Source organism: Polyodon spathula, chromosome 31 (assembly GCF_017654505.1).
Source record: "Polyodon spathula isolate WHYD16114869_AA chromosome 31, ASM1765450v1, whole genome shotgun sequence".
Lineage (NCBI taxonomy): Eukaryota > Metazoa > Chordata > Actinopteri > Acipenseriformes > Polyodontidae > Polyodon > Polyodon spathula.
In genome coordinates, this window is record NC_054564.1 from 8,045,338 (window position 1) to 8,061,434 (window position 16,097).

At 46.7% G+C, this 16,097-nt stretch overlaps 1 protein-coding gene across 1 annotated transcript in view; it reads left to right on the forward strand.

Annotated features, from left to right (window-relative positions):
• The window catches only part of LOC121303223 (PDZ and LIM domain protein 2-like), a 29,019-nt gene that overhangs the window by 7,214 nt on the left and 5,708 nt on the right, over positions 1-16,097 (forward strand). Inside the window, exons 3-7 of the mRNA XM_041233792.1 lie at positions 1-99; positions 5,560-5,629; positions 5,776-5,912; positions 6,406-6,481; positions 14,163-14,290. The exon at positions 1-99 is cut by the window's left edge and continues 53 nt beyond it. Of these exons, the coding sequence (XP_041089726.1) occupies positions 1-99; positions 5,560-5,629; positions 5,776-5,912; positions 6,406-6,481; positions 14,163-14,290 (510 nt within the window). The remainder of the gene's footprint in view (positions 100-5,559; positions 5,630-5,775; positions 5,913-6,405; positions 6,482-14,162; positions 14,291-16,097) is intronic.

The following is a 16,097-nucleotide window of genomic DNA, read 5'->3' on the forward strand; positions in this document are numbered from 1 at the left end:
CCTGGAGATTAATGGTCAGGGCACAGCAGACATGCTCAACGTGGAGGCCCAGAACAAGATCAAGACCAGCAAGGCACAGCTGCTTCTCACTGTGGACAGGCAGGTTCTCTTCCCTTTGAGCCACAGGAGCCTGTCTCCTTGTTTTCAAAAATTCATTATTAGGGTGCCAGTAATGTGAGTGCTGGAGAGCTGAGAGTGGAGTGTGTAGACTAGCGCTCAGTATTATTAAGGTGCTGGTAATGACAGTGCTGAGAGTGCAGCGTGTAGACTAGCGCTCATTATTATTAAGGTGCTGGTAATGACAGTGCTGAGAGTGCAGTGTGTAGACTAGCGCTCATTATTATTAAGGTGCTGGTAATGACAGTGCTGAGAGTGCAGTGTGTAGACTAGCGCTCATTATTATTAAGGTGCTGGTAATGACAGTGCTGAGAGTGGAGTGTGTAGACTAGCGCTCATTATTATTAAGGTGCTGGTAATGACAGTGCTGAGAGTGCAGTGTGTAGACTAGCGCTCATTATTATTAAGGTGCTGGTAATGACAGTGCTGAGAGTGCAGTGTGTAGACTAGCGCTCATTATTATTAAGGTGCTGGTAATGACAGAGCTGAGAGTGCAGTGTGTAGACTAGCGCTCATTATTATTAAGGTGCTGGTAATGACAGTGCTGAGAGTGGAGTGTGTAGACTAGCGCTCATTATTATTAAGGTGCTGGTAATGACAGTGCTGAGAGTGCAGTGTGTAGACTAGCGCTCATTATTATTAAGGTGCTGGTAATGACAGTGCTGAGAGTGCAGTGTGTAGACTAGCGCTCATTATTATTAAGGTGCTGGTAATGACAGTGCTGAGAGTGGAGTGTGTAGACTAGCGCTCATTATTATTAAGGTGCTGGTAATGACAGTGTTGAGAGTGGAGTGTGTAGACTAGCGCTCATTATTATTAAGGTGCTGGTAATGACAGTGCTGAGAGTGCAGTGTGTAGACTAGCGCTCATTATTATTAAGGTGCTGGTAATGACAGTGCTGAGAGTGGAGTGTGTAGACTAGCGCTCATTATTATTAAGGTGCTGGTAATGACAGCGCTGGAGCTGAGAGTGCAGTGTGTAGACTAGCGCTCATTATTATTAAGGTGCTGGTAATGACAGAGCTGAGAGTGGAGCGTTTAGACTCATTAGTAAGAGAGCTCTGTTAATGAAAGGTGTGCTTGGCAGGTTCTTGTTTGCTGTGCAGGTGTGGCCACACGCTTCAGGCCAGGTGTGTGAGAGTCAATGGAAAGCACTACAGGGGGAGACCCCAGGCTCCAAATGAAGGGGTTTCCAGACTTCTGAGTCATCCTGACCCAGTAAATGAACAGCCCACTGATTTTAATTATCCTAGTGTCCTTATAGTGGGGGGGGACAAACAAAAAATCAATTTAGTTTGTATCTCTTGGTCAATCGCATGGAAACAGGCTCCCAGCAGCTGGGCTGTTTGTTTACAGATTGCCTGCAGTGTATCTTCTGCTTCTGGAGACGGTTGCAGCCAGGGTAAAGACTCACAGAGGCATGTTAATTAGGGTTGTAAACATTCTTATAAAAACGCTGGGGAAAATGATCTGTGTTGCGAGCGCTGGATCAGCGGCAGGAATGCTAAATCATTTCAGCATGTTTTGTCTTCTTGAGAGAGCACAGCTCTGGCGTCTTGTTTTGTCTCAGCGTCTAGAGCAGCGTTTGTGGTCTCCAGTCTGGGTCTTACTACAAATCCCAGGGGAAGTTTGAAGCATGTTCTTGGTTTTGGGATAACACAGGACAGTTGACTGTCACTCCGTGTGACTGTCTGCAGCTCACAGCGTTGACATGCGGCTCCTAGCCCTAATCACCACAGCACCACGCAGTCAGGGGATCGTTGGAGAATTGACCAGCAGTGATTTTGTAGCTGGAAAAGCAGGAGAGTTTAAAGTTACTCTAGCCACATGCCGGAGCCCTTTAACCCCCCCCTCTGCACCCCCAAGACAGTGCGTCTCCTGCCCTTCCAGTAGCTAAGGGCACTGCCCTGTCTTGGGAGCTCATTTAGCCACCTCGCACCTCCAGCCCAGGTGTATTGAGACTGCTGCCACTCTGCCTGTTTATTGTATTCTCCCTTGGAGCAGGACTGTCCAATGCATGGCTCTCTACATCACGTTGATCTCCACAGTGTGGCTCTTGAGTTAGAGGTGACTTTTTTGCGATATCATTCTGTAGTTTCTGTGATTTTACATGATGTTAAATAAAAGATCGAAATTATGTTCCTATAAACTTAATAATAAGCAGAAATATATATCTGCACTTTTGAACCTTCTGTTTCTATTAAATTAACAAGAGTTAATTTCTCCTCTTCAAACCCTGCTGAAGGGAGACGTGTGAAACTCTTCAATGTCCAGACAGGACAGGAATGCTGCTTCCTCCGCTGGTCTCGGTGAGCGTGGTGTCTCCTGCAGGCTTCCAGGCTGGGATGGAGCTTCAGGTTCACATTCACTCCCTGTTATTTATTTACAAGCCCGCGTCCTGCTTCACACAGATCCAGCCAGTGGCACCTGGAGCCCTTCCAAAAACTACACGACTGCTGTTTGAGTTTGTCCTTTTGTCTCGCGGGCAGCATTCCTTCCAGTGTGCGTTACCGTGCTTAGCAAAGAAGAGGCACTTCTTCATGGTCATTGTTGAAGGGCAGGATAACAACAGCGCTGGAGAGCTGAGAGTGGAGTGTGTAGACTAGCGCTCATTATTATTAAGGTGCTGGTAATGACAGTGCTGAGAGTGCAGTGTGTAGACTAGCGCTCATTATTATTAAGGTGCTGGTAATGCCAGCGCTGTAGAGCTGAGAGTAGAGTGTTTTGAAGTGACAGGGAATTCTTAGGGCTGCACAGTGTTTGTTTGCGTTGGCTTTCTGGTTTTGCTGATACAGGTAGAAATGTAAGAACAGAATCGCAGGCATCATCACACAAGGGGGGCCTGTTGTCAGCAGAATGAATGTTTAGAAAGAGCCCCCCCCCCCCGTCTGAGCACACACACCCCTATTCTTTGCTCTGGTCTATGTGAGTGGATTTTTCTCTGCTGACGTCATGTCTCCTAGCTGGTCAGAAACAAACCCACTGGCCCCATTACTGGACAATGCTACAGTGTAGCTGCTGCTTCTATCCTGTCCAATTAGAGCAACTGGGCACAATAAAACACCGGGCAACGCGCCAAGCCTGGCGTGGCTGAGAGAAGCCTGCCACCTCCGCAGCTGGGGGAGGAGGGGTTTCTTCAGCTCGGTGCGCATGTATTGCAGGAAGCCAACAGTGCAGTCCAGCTTGGTATTGCCATGAAACAGCAGTTATCCAGACTAATATCCTTCATATTGTTCACTTTGTATCATTTTCAGCTTCCTCGTCCAGCTGTGAAAGTGTAAAGCTCCTCTCTCCTCTCAGTACACCATCAAATTGTGTTTTCAACAACATTTCTGTGTAAGAAGTCAAGTGCTGCTGTCAGTCTTTCCAGACAGGCGGGTGCGAGTCTGTGAAGCGTATTTCTGAGAGGAAGGTTTAACTGGGGCACAGCAATAATAAATTGTCTGATTTTATAGACTTGTTAAAACGATGCTCAGCAGAGACCTGTGTTTCAGCGTGCGTGCCTATTTTCTTTTAAAAGCTGTGAAGAAAATGGGTTTTAATGGACTGCAATTTTATAGCCCAGACTTATTAAAAGACAACTGATTTACGGCAGTAGAGGGTCATGTTTTTTCCTGATTTGCCAAGAGCAGGCTGTGGGTGTGCTGGGGCTCTCAGTGCCTGGTCAGTGGACTACAGTAGTCTTTGTGGAGTCTGTGAGGGGGCTTTTTTTTAGGGTTAACACATGCCTTCGATTTGCGGCTACTTTGTTAGATTTTATATAAAAACCAAACTCATCTTTCAGTTTTTATTTTTGAGCCAAAATGTTTGTAATGAAGTTTGATGTTTAGGATTGTTGGCAGCACTGGCGACCAGAAGTCTCCCATTTAGCCACGGAGCGGCACAGAACAGCGTCTCCAGAACAGACTGCTGGTGATTTCACTCCAGAGTCCCGCAGGATCACATCAAAGTCTCACATCAAAGAGAACAATCATGTTGCGTCGCCATTAAACATTTCAGCTCTTCAAAATTTTAGCGCTTTGATCGCTGTCTGAACTAAACGCTTGACTCTCGTATAAAACAGGCAGTCGTGGACAACGCTGTATCTTCGACTACAGTGACCGTCAGTTATTTTTGTGTTTTATTTCTTAAGAGCAGGAATGGATGACAGAGCTGCCCTGTCTGTCTCGTAGCTGGTATTGTCCATTACAGTGACATTAATGCGAAGGGGCTGTAGATGTGGGCACATGAAATTTGACACCTGTAACCTTCTTGCACTGTGATTGGCTGCACTAACGAGTTGCACCCAATCACAGGGCTAAACAGAACTCTCACATTCCAGTAAAGCTTTCCAAGTTTTAAAAGGACAGTCCCGTGTCGGCTTGCAATAACAAATACAGTTATGCAGGGAATGAGGGGCATAACAGTGTCCACTGGCTGCAGTTGCTGCGTCCCCAGCTGGATTTTGCACGCTCTGTAAAGCGCTTTGAAACGCTCCATTGACAGTGTTTTAACTGTTAGGATCTCCGTTCCCCGGCCCTGTCTCCTTGCCTCCCACAGTAAGCGATGCAGCTTCTCGAAGCCTTCTGATCCAGTCTGGAATCGTTTTAATGAAACAGAACTGGCAGTGCACCCCATTCACTAAGCCTGGTGACTGAGCTGAAGTGGGTATGTTTTAGAACCCATGACACCTTTCTCAAGGCTGCTGACGACTCTGTACAATTGCATGGTCTTGCTGCTGTCTGAGTGTCTGATTCGCTGTGTGCTGTTTTAAAGGCTTTTGTTCCCTGCTCCTGTTTTGAATCCCCATGCTGGCGCCCTGTCCTGAGAGAGTGACCCTCATTGAGCACAGCAAAGTGCAGTGACCCTAACCCTCCATCGAAAGCAGTTTGGAACAAACCAGACTTTCAAGTCATCTCTTCAGCTGCTGTTCTGCATCATTTCACCACCCTGATGCTGCTGAATCGCGGTCCTCAGACTGCTGTGTCAGTAACACAGCTTTCTGCCCAATTAACCCTCACACTTGGATGAGCCCCATGAGGGTGTGTAGCTACAATATAGCTACCATATGCTTGACTAAAGTTAAAGCAGTTCATTTCTGCCAATTTGGTCTTTTTGTGTGTGTGTGTGTGCACGCTTGTTTTAGTTATACTGCCAGCTGCACAGAAATCAAACCGCAGAATTTTCCCCAGCCTGTGCAGGTCAGATATAGAGTGTGACTCTGTGTTAACAGTTGCAATAATAATTCTTCATTGTCTATATATATATGTGTGTGTGTGTGTGTGTGTGTATGCATGTTGCACTCCATTATAAAAAGCGATGGGTTATAATGGCTTTTCCAGTTGGTTACAAACTTCCCCAGTATGTTGAATTTCACGTTTTAAAGAAACTCTCCCCTCAAGTCAGTTCTAATGCTCATCGCTGCTGTACTAACTTTCCCTTGTTGGTGTTTCCTCTCTGCCAGGTCGGAGCCTGCTTCTCCCGGACAGACGAACGGGATCCTGACCCCGGAACGCTTATCCTCGCAGTTCCAGGTCTGCTTGCTTTTTTTTTTTTTTTTTTTTAATTGTTTTTTTTTTTTTTTTTTGCTCTTCTAGTTTCTGTTCTGTTCTCAAGCACTCCTTACCTGGGATTGAAGACCTTTCTTATTTCCCTTGTTGTTCTTCCTCCGCGGCTCTAGGGGGCGCTCCAGGTCAGCCGAGACGAGAACCAGAACTACAGCAAGCCCTCGCACCGGAGCCCCTGCTCCACTGAGCCTCTCGCCCCCCGACACTCCCCTGGCTACAGCAAGCCAGACACGCCCCCCAGCGCCAGGAGGTGAGGGCACGACCTGGGAGCAGATCTCTGTCTCTGCTCCCTGGCTCTCCCCTTTATTTACAAGCTTGCAGACGCTTAGCGATTTAATGCTTTGCATTGTGTTATACCTGTATTAATAACTGTGTGTTAAAAATGGAATGCATTTACTTTTAAAAAGTCAAGTTTCTTGATTTCTAACACAACACAAGTAGCGTTACGAGTTCGTAGGCCACTTCGTTTGCATAAGACCTGCAAGTTGCCCTTAGTGGAAAATACAGACCCAAAACTTTCATGAATTATTTTAAGGCGGGGGTGTCAGACTCCAGGCCTCGATGGCCCGCAGGGTCTTCTGGTTTTTTTTCCAACTTAAGCTCTCAATGAACTTCATCCATCTCTAGTTTATTTGTTCAGTTGGACGTATTTCATATTTTTTTTCCAGATCGTTTACAGTTGATTTTTTTTTTTAATAAAGGCACTTGATTCAATATGTTTATGAGATGCTTTTTGCCTGCAGCTTCCAGTCTCGCTCCTGGTCTCCTGTAGAAAAGAGTTTCAGCCTCAAAGTGTCCTTGGACTCCCCAGGTCCCCAGGTAAGAGAACAGCAACGGGGAAGGGGGGTGTGGCTCGATGCTGCCATCTAGCGAGCACCAAGGGAAGTGCTTTTGATCCATCTGCACTAGGCTGTGGTTTGCACGCTGGCTCCTCTTCACTTGGGTCTGGTTTGCACGCTGGCAACGCAGTGCGAGTGAGATGCAGTGGATGCTGATTCCAGTGCCTCAGAGTTCGCTCGGAGCAGATGTTTGCTATCGGTGTGGTGATGGCTTGTCTCATCTGTCACCGGCTCTATCTCTGTTGAAAAGGTTAACGATGTGAGAAATAGTTTCTGTCGACATGCTGAAACTCTCCCTGATCTCCACTGCTGATATTCCAGGATTCCTCTACCTGGGGAAGGAGCGTCTATCCAGCAGCCAGCTTGTTTAGACCCAACCCTGGGCTACGTTCCTGTGCACCAATGGGATCACATGACCCGGCTTTGCGTCCATTTGGACCCTGGGGCCGCAAGTGGGTTCACACTTCGTACAGTACTGAAAAGGACAGATGCTTTTATGATTGATTGTTGTGCGTGTTTGAGTATAATTTGGAAGGTGTAGCCTTGCACAGAGGCGGATTAGGAGAGTCTTGTGTGAAGTTTTGTGTTTGGTGGGGCTGTTTCTTGTAATACAAGTGTCAGTCAATGTGGGCAATATCAGCACATGTAGAAGTGAACAGAGAGCGTCTCGGAGCGTATTTCTATAGCTGTTATAGACGGCTTTATTAATAATTAAGCACAAAAATCCGGCAATATTTCCAATTATAATTAACCTTTATTTAATGCATTGCCATTTTCACTGAAGAAAAGGGAATGCCATTAAATAGCTGAGGAACGAGGCCCATTGTGATGTCAGAACAGACCTTATGAATTCCGTTCCGAGTGATGTCATGAATCGGCTTTCTCTGTGGAATGCTGCCCCTGCACTCTGATTGGCTGAAAGACCCTTGGTGGTCTATGACATGCCATGCCGTGTTTTCTGGTGGAATGCTGCACTGAATTCTGTTTACTGAACTGAACTGCATTGCTTCGCTGACACCCTTCACAACCTCTGCAATGTTTGTCATCACCACTTCTCCAAACTCGACTGGCAATCTGATCCCCGTCACACAGTCTAGCTTTTAATGTGATTTATACTTCTCTTTTTATATAAAACAGATTCCAAAAGATATTTTTATAGTTCCCATTTATTTGTAACAGATTCTGAGCTATCTGCAGGACGTCCCTCAAACAGAAACGGAGATGTCTTGGAACGGTTTAAGGAATGCCGTTGAGTATCTACAGGTGTCTTAAATTTAGTTTTTGAAAGATATATATATATATTTCTAAAAGAAAATACATCTGTTCCCATGCTGCCAGGCAGTGGCGGAGAAAAATGTTTTGAAATACATTTTTTTTCAAATAATAATTAAACCTGATATTCAAATATTCTTTCATTTTGAATTAACTCTAAAACAAAAGTATAATCCAAACCGTATTGCAGCGCAAAAGAACAAACTCATTCTGCTTCGTGAAGTCGAACGAAAACCTGTTGAATAATGTTAAAATATTCAATTGCACACCGCTTTGTAGTTTCCCACATACTTTAAAATTAAAAAAACGTGGCATTTCGAAATCTAATATGAAATACTGTACTACAATTATGGTTTCCGGTAATTGATATCATTTTGTAATTTTCTTTTGATTTACTTGATAAATTATGCTCATGTAGTTTTTATTTTTATAAAATAAAATTGATAACACCATCACGCTGGCTTAGCCAAGCGATGATTGGGGCAGGCAGTGAAAATGCCCTTTTTAAAAGTTTCCAGTGCCTGGCTCTGCTCTCCAGAGAGACCCTACAGGTATCAGGTGAGTGTCTCAAACCTATCGAGCCATCAGCGCCAGTGAGAGCTGAATGAGAGCCCTGTGACTGAAGACAGTGGGAACTGAATCCCCACGCTGCCGCTCAATAGAGCCGGGGGTGTCAGGTGTCCTGAGAAACGGAGCGCTACAATAGCAGCTCTGATGAGACGGGGCAGGGGAGGCTGGGTTTGCTTTCCCCCCAGCACCGACAAAGCCCTGGCTTGTGTGCGTTTGCAGCCTGGTGAGGGGGGGGGGGGGGGGGGGGGGGGGGGGGGGGTGCGTTGTCTTCAGAGAGCTCCGTGACTCTCCCAGTAGACCTCCAAGTGGATCCGCCTGACCGCACAGCGGAGACCCTTTGCGTCCGATTTGCGGACGTGTTGCTTGAAGCAAACTGGTAGAGAGTTGTCCTAATCTAGGTTAGGATGAACTGTAGCAGTCGCTGACTTGAGTTGTTTTCTTATCCATCTGCAAGTGCCAGGAAAAAAAAAAAAAAAAAAAAACAGGCAGCGCTGTGGACTGTTTGGCTGGCTGGATTGATCAGCCGCAGGGCAGGGCTTGTTGATGAACTTTCCTGTGCAGAATTCCTGCTTGATTGCAAGTCAAGCTCACGGGCGTTGCTTTTCTGAAAAAAAAAAACTGGCGATCTGTTTTGTAGCTTTTAATCGGCGGATTGTTCTGAAGCAGTTCCACTCTTGGACGGCATGCAGGTTTCATCCTATATTTAAAATCAACTAGGAAAAGCCCTTCTGCTTTTCTGTAGCTTGGACCGCGTGCAGGATTTGTCTCACAAGGCTCCCCCGCCCCGTCAGCATTGCTGCTTCATCCTGTTGCGTTGCGTGGAAAGTTCCAATGTTTTGTTATAAAGTAGAGTTGATTCAGATTATCGCCAAATGCAAGCAAAACATCTGTAGCAGGCTTGGCTTGTGTGATAAAAGCCAGAAAGAAAGCATTATCCTGTCTCCCTGCAACGCCCTGCCCCTCACAGATGTAAGAAGTACCACATTTGTTCTTGTAAATTTGATACGGGCGTTATTTTGGTGTTATCAGAATCCAGATCCTGGTGATCTAGTGATTGGGGAAAATGTTGTTCTGCATACTTGTAACTAAAGGCTACATTGTCCTTGTTTGATGAAACTAGACTGTAATGTGTGTTGGGGCTTTCTGCTGTGGATGTAGGTCGATGGTGCTTGATTTGGCATGCAGTGTGTTCTCTCCTTGGTTTGGGAGGGGCGTACACGCAGATCCAGTCTCAGTTATATTTTTCGCAGACAGGAAGTGCTGTGTTTAGCTGGGCTGTGCCTCCTTGGAGTCGTCCTCGCAGCTCACCCTTTCTCCCTCCTGCTTCTTTACCGACGGACGGAGCCCATTAGCTGCGGCCGCCGGACCTTTTCCACCAGAGCTCCGGGGTTTTCCGTTCGGAACTGCTATGGGATGTCTGTGGAGAGAGCAGCTCTGTGCAGAACAGGCTGGGGTTTGGGAAGAGAGAGGAGGGGTAGAGGGGGGTGATGTTCTGCCCCAACACCTTGAAATTAAAGGGGGGGTGAGGCTGGGAGCACAGCGGATATCTTAGTCCCGGGACAGACGTTTTAATATTATTTTTATATTTAAAAAAATATAAACAATATTTTTAATTGGCTGTAAAATTATAAATCAGGATCATATCCCAGTAAAATAATCTCTCGGCAGTAAAATAAACCAGGCACCCTATCTAATAACTATTGACAAGAGAAACGCTGGTCTGAACAGTAGAATCTTATTTATCACACGTCCTTATAAATCCTGGTATGGGAGCGAATGCCCTACATTATCATTTCTGCAAGATATGATAAAAAAGCCCTTTTAGGTTGAAGCTGTTTGTCTCTGTGTTCAAGTTCAGATCAGGTAATTCCCTCTGCCTAGGGAAAGCGTTTCCCATACCTGTTGGGAAGAGCGTTAACCCCCTTTTATACTCCCCGGGGAGGCTAGCTTTCCTCTGAAAAACGACAGGCAGTTTGTCACTCTCTCAAAAGTTTGCTTTTATAACGGTTATGAATGGAAGCTCTGTTCCAACTCCAGAATTCAAATCCAAATTAAAATTCCTTTTTACGATAACAGGAACTCAAAGCTGTCGCAAAGATCTGCAATCTGGGGGTATGGGATGTCCTGTACTGGGGAGAACGTGAACTAAAACTACCTTCAATTCTGCTGCTGCAACGATCAGGAGCCAGGAGTTCGGTGCTGCATGAAGAACTCCTTTTCGTTAACCTGCAGACTCGGGTGTGGCTCATACTGTGATGGTCTGTTTGCTACTAATTCAGTACCCGATGGTCCCAATAAACCGGAACAGGAGCATTCCACAGACCCAGCCAGGCTCTCCCGAATCAATTTCTCACACCCAGGCGATCCAGACAATAGAAAAAGCCGATTCATTGCCAGGGAGTTGCTGATGAGGGGTTGAGATTCCTGGCTTTCTGTTTTTCGTGTTCGCGTGTTCACTAACCAGTTTATCCAGGTTTTGGCCTTTCTGGCATTGTCTGAAGCTGGCTGAGCTGGCTTATTCGCACAGGTTCCTCCCTGAAGAATAAACAGTGACAAACCTGTGAATTCAACGCTGTCTGTCAACTGAGTCTCTCCAGAAATGGGAAATCGTTCAGAGTGGTTATTTATCTCTGCTGACGTTCAGCTGGCCGTTCCAGCTTCGGCACGAACTGACTGATCGCTTGCACTTGCTTCCAGCATTTAAAAACTCGCATTGCATCCTAATGGCTTGCATAGAAGACTGAGAGGGTATGCTTCCAGATTCTTATTGGATCATTTAAGTAGCGGTCATGCCAGGACTGAAGAGAGACTTGACGTGGGCATGCCATATAACCAATGCCATCCAGTCCGACACACCCCCTGGGTACAACTGGTACACCAGAGTCCGTCCATTACCCTCCCCCACTGCAACTTCCACTGGAAGTAAGAAATCTTGCATGTCAGCTGGGAGCATCTAGTTTTCAGGCCTCCTAACCTCAACACCCGAAGGGAATTAAACCTGACATTTTTCCAAAAGCCACATGCTTGCTAAGACTGCTTTTAGGTTATTTGCTCTGCACGCTATGTGGTTTTTAAATAGTCGGTTGTTAATTGTGCATGCTGATGGGCAGGGGGGGTTTGGATAGCAGACATCCTCCAAGGAAGGCCTGCTTTGCATCATTAGGGGGCGCTCTCTTCCCCTCTGGATTAGCAGCGACCTGTCCTAACCAGTGCTTTCGATTCTGTCACCTTTCTCTTCGCTTTATTAAAATGTACTTGTACTGAGAATCTGTTTTGGTTTCAAACACAAAGCTATAGAAGAGCGGCCCACCCTTTGCTGTAGGTCACATCTAGACTGACGCGTGACGAGATCCCAAGAAGCTGCAGAAACTTCATCTCTGGAGCTGCATTTGAAATCCCTGCAGACCTGAAGGAAGATGATTGGCGCACGGGATTTATTTAATTAAAGTTCAACTCTCTTTTAGTTCTGACTTCCCCCCTGTTTAACGTTAGATAATGTGACAGATAGATTTTTTTTTTTCTTCTCAATTACTGGCGTTGTCCATCAAAAATTCAGCATGCCTTGCCAAATAAAGGCACAACTAGAGATCGGTATTTCCTCTGAGCACAAGCAAAAGGAATGAGGAGTATTGCGTTCCCTCTCTCGTTATCCAAGACAATCAAATGCGGCACTGATCAAGACATTTAGACCCGCCTGCCCCCCAGCCAGCGGGCAGCGCGGCTCCCCGACTGCCAGGGCTCTGGAAATATTTCAGGGGGTGCAAACGCTTCTATAAAAGGGAAGGAAATGAGAAGAATAACAGGGAAAGCAGAAATTGGTGGACTGCCTTGTTGTTCTAACCCTTGCAGCTCTTGTAAGGATCGAGCCGGCTTGATTCCTGCAGTGTGATGCCAGCCCCGTGTCGACTTCAGTGATGACCGAATCCAGGATCTCAGCAGCATGGAGCGCGGCTCTGTCCAGGTCACTCTGAAGACAATGAGTTTTTTAAATACTGTCATTTCTACAGCTGCAGTTCTTGGGTGACCAGTGCTGTGTGCTTTGGTGCACACGATACTGTTTAAAATACAGCGAGAACATTGTTCTAGTGAATCTCATCGTTGCAAGCCAGTTTTAATTGGCTAACGTTGACTTCAGTTTTAAGTGATGGCTTGCCCCACACACACACACTCACACACACACACACACACACACACACACACACACACACACACTGACACACACACTGACACACACACACACTGACACACACACTGACACACACACACACACACACACACACAGTGTCGGCTACAGACCGCAGACTTAAAGCGGAAAGACATCCCCATGGCAACAGCAGCCTTGCGCTTCCTGCAGCTTCCTCAGCTGCAGTCACGTGACACGCGTACGCAACTTGTCCGCAAAGGGAGAGGAAGTTTTAAATGCAGAACTTGAAGGTCCAGGATCGCGTGTTTTAACTGTTAAATGCGTGCTTCCCATAGTTTAGCTGGCCTGTGCTTTTATCAGCAATGCCGCTGCATGCAGCAGAGGGAGGTTATAGCTCTAGCTGTGAATGCAACAGCAATCCTGCTGATAAGATTTCAAACCCCGGTGCTGAGAGGGTGCAGATGGGTCTCACCTCGGTGTGTGTGGACAGACGCACAGGCTCACACTGATCAGATGTGAGGATCGATGTGACAAGCCCTGCCATATGTCGATCATCAAATACATTTTTTTTCCATATCTGATGGTCCTGCGTGCCAATCCTCGTCACCGCGGCTGGTTTTATAGAATCTCCCATGCATTGACAGAATGGCCGGGCGAGTCGCGTTTCTAATCCGAGCTCGATGCGGGTAAATCTCCCGTGCCATCTGCTAATAATAATGGAACGAGGTATAAAAGTTTCTTTTATGTATAAAAATCATTTTTTAATATATTTGAGTACTGTTTTTAAACTAGCAAGCCTGGCAGTGTTTACTGTCACCTGATTTTACTGCAGTATTAACCCGAGAGCCCAGGAAAGCTTGCTGACCTGACCTGTAAACGCCTGTCCCTCGGGTCTGATCTCAAACCAGTCCGATATGGGACCCGAACTGGAGCGCTGGTTCACTGTGCAGCGCAGCAGCGCCCTCTAGCGTTCATCACTAGGTTTTCACTACCAATTAGAATCTCGCAATTAATGGAAGTTTTAAACGGAATTTAAAATAATCTTGATTTATTTTTTAGCCGATAATCAAGAACTGTTAATGGTTTGCAGCCTTGCTTTTTCTTGCCCATTTTTGAATTATATAAATCACAGAGACAGACACTCGCTCACTCGCACACTCACTCGCACACATCCACCCCAGTCCCTAATGAGCGGAAAATGCAAAGGGTGCGAGAGCTGAATTTTAAATCTCGGGGGGGGGGGGAATTGTAGGCAATTAATTACACCATCATGGAAATATTGCAGCTACACATAAACATGTATCAGTTTAGGGATAGCAACACACCCCAGCACACACACTCACACACACACAGGGAGCTCTGTTGGGTTAGCCCTGGGGCTACTGGCACTGCGAGATTAATCAGCAATCAGATGAGATGCGTTGATAGGCGTGGTGTTTTCTTGTTTGTTTTTCTAACAAATATTTCCTAGCTGCCTCTGCCCAAAAATTCCTGGGGTGGGAGTCGGTTTCTGTCAACCCTGCTTCGGTCTCCACGCAGAGGCAGGGCAGGCGGGTAGTATAGGGTTAAACCCGAGGGAGGGGGGGGGATCTTAACCTCTTCACTGCTGGAATGTTTTTTTTTTTTTTTTGAAGGACTGGGAAATGCATTGTTCTCTTCTCTGGTTGGTTTTCAGGAGCCAGTGGCAGATGTGCGGAGGAACTCCCTACCCCGCATCCCCACCCCCCCAGGCTGGACCCCCCCTCGCAGCCCCAGAGAGCGCCCCCTGGATTCGTGGGAGACGAGGGCCTTCCCCAGCAGCAGGTCAGTCTCAGCGAGGACAGCACTTCACACTGTGAGGCTCAGACAGAGAGACGTCTCCATGTCTCAGTCTAATACTACCAAGAGATCTGCATCACCCTATCGAATGAACGCAGGGGAAACCGACTGAAGAACGCTACGTTAAAATTGCATAGCGCTTGACACTTGCGATATTGTTGTGTAGTTTCTTTGATTTACATGATGTTACATAACAGATCTAAATTTATTTTTTTCTTATGTCTCAATCCTAAAGTTTAAGGGGATGTAAAACTTCTGGCCACAGCTGGAGTTAAATAAAGTTCATGCCAGGGAGCGCAGGATGCATCCCAGTTTGATCAGCGGTTCTCCAGATGTGTGGAACATTGTTAGGGCTGATGCATGACTGCCTATCCTCGGAGGATAATACAAAATAAAAAAATATTTTATAGCCTTGATTTAGCGCTGTGTCTTTTTTTTTTTTTTTTTTTTTTTTTAAGTTAAAACAGAGCACTCTGTCAGGCAAGACCAGCTTTCCAATGCAAATCCTTCAAACAATCGTTCCTCCTGTGTAGCCCTGAGCTGAAAACAGAGCCAGCCGTCCAGTGGAGCCGTACTGGAAGCTGCCTGCTCTGCTAATTGAGCTTGATTTGAGGGGTCGAGAGTCGCAATTACAGAGGCCAGTGGGGGAGCTAAACCAATTTCAGAAGAGAGCTTTTAATAAAGCACACACGCCCGGAGCCGGCCTCTCTCCAGTCTGGTGTCCGTCTCATTTCACGCGGAGCGCGCCGGCCCCGGCCGCAAGCCCCTCTCTGCTAGCTCTCCCCCTGGGAGTTAGGGAGCCTGGCCTGCGCAGATGTTGGTGGTTGAGCATGCGAATGAGGGTAGCCGAATGACCCAGGCAAGCCCCTGCTGAAGTAGCCTCGGCGCTCTGCGAGCGATCATGGAGGACTGCGTTTATATAACGAGGATGATGATGAAAGTAAAGCCTTGCCTCTGCTTAGCAGTGGCATTTGGAACATTCCCATGTGCCCCATCGTTCAGACAGTACAGCCTGATCTCCCAAAAAAAAACATTGCATGCAGGCGCTTCATATTTACAGTGAGGTATAGATTTTGGGTGTGCAGATTGAAGGAGAGTTGGGGGCTGTGTTACAGTATAGAGGGGTACAGATTGAGGGAGAGTTGGGGGCTGTGTTACAGTATAGAGGGGTACAGATTGAGGGAGAGTTGGGGGCTGTGTTACAGTATAGAGGGGTACAGATTGAGGGAGAGTTGGGGGCTGTGTTACAGTATAGAGGGGTACAGATTGAGGGAGAGTTGGGGGCTGTGTTACAGTATAGAGGGGTACAGATTGAGGGAGAGTTGGGGGCTGTGTTACAGTATAGAGGGGTACAGATTGAGGGAGAGTTGGGGGCTGTGTTACAGTATAGAGGGGTACAGATTGAGGGAGAGTTGGGGGCTGTGTTACAGTATAGAGGGGTACAGATTGAGGGAGAGTTGGGGGCTGTGTTACAGTATAGAGGGGTACAGATTGAGGGAGAGTTGGGGGCTGTGTTACAGTATAGAGGGGTACTGTGTTACAGTATAGAGGGGTACAGATTGAGGGAGAGTTGGGGGCTCTGTTACAGTATAGAGGGGTACAGATTGAGGGAGAGTACAGTATAGAGGGGTACAGATTGAGGGAGAGTTGGGGGCTGTGTTACAGTATAGAGGGGTACAGATTGAGGGAGAGTTGGGGGCTGTGTTACAGTATAGAGGGGTACAGATTGAGGGAGAGTTGGGGGCTATGTTACAGTATAGAGGGGTACAGATTGAGGGAGAGTTGGGGGCTG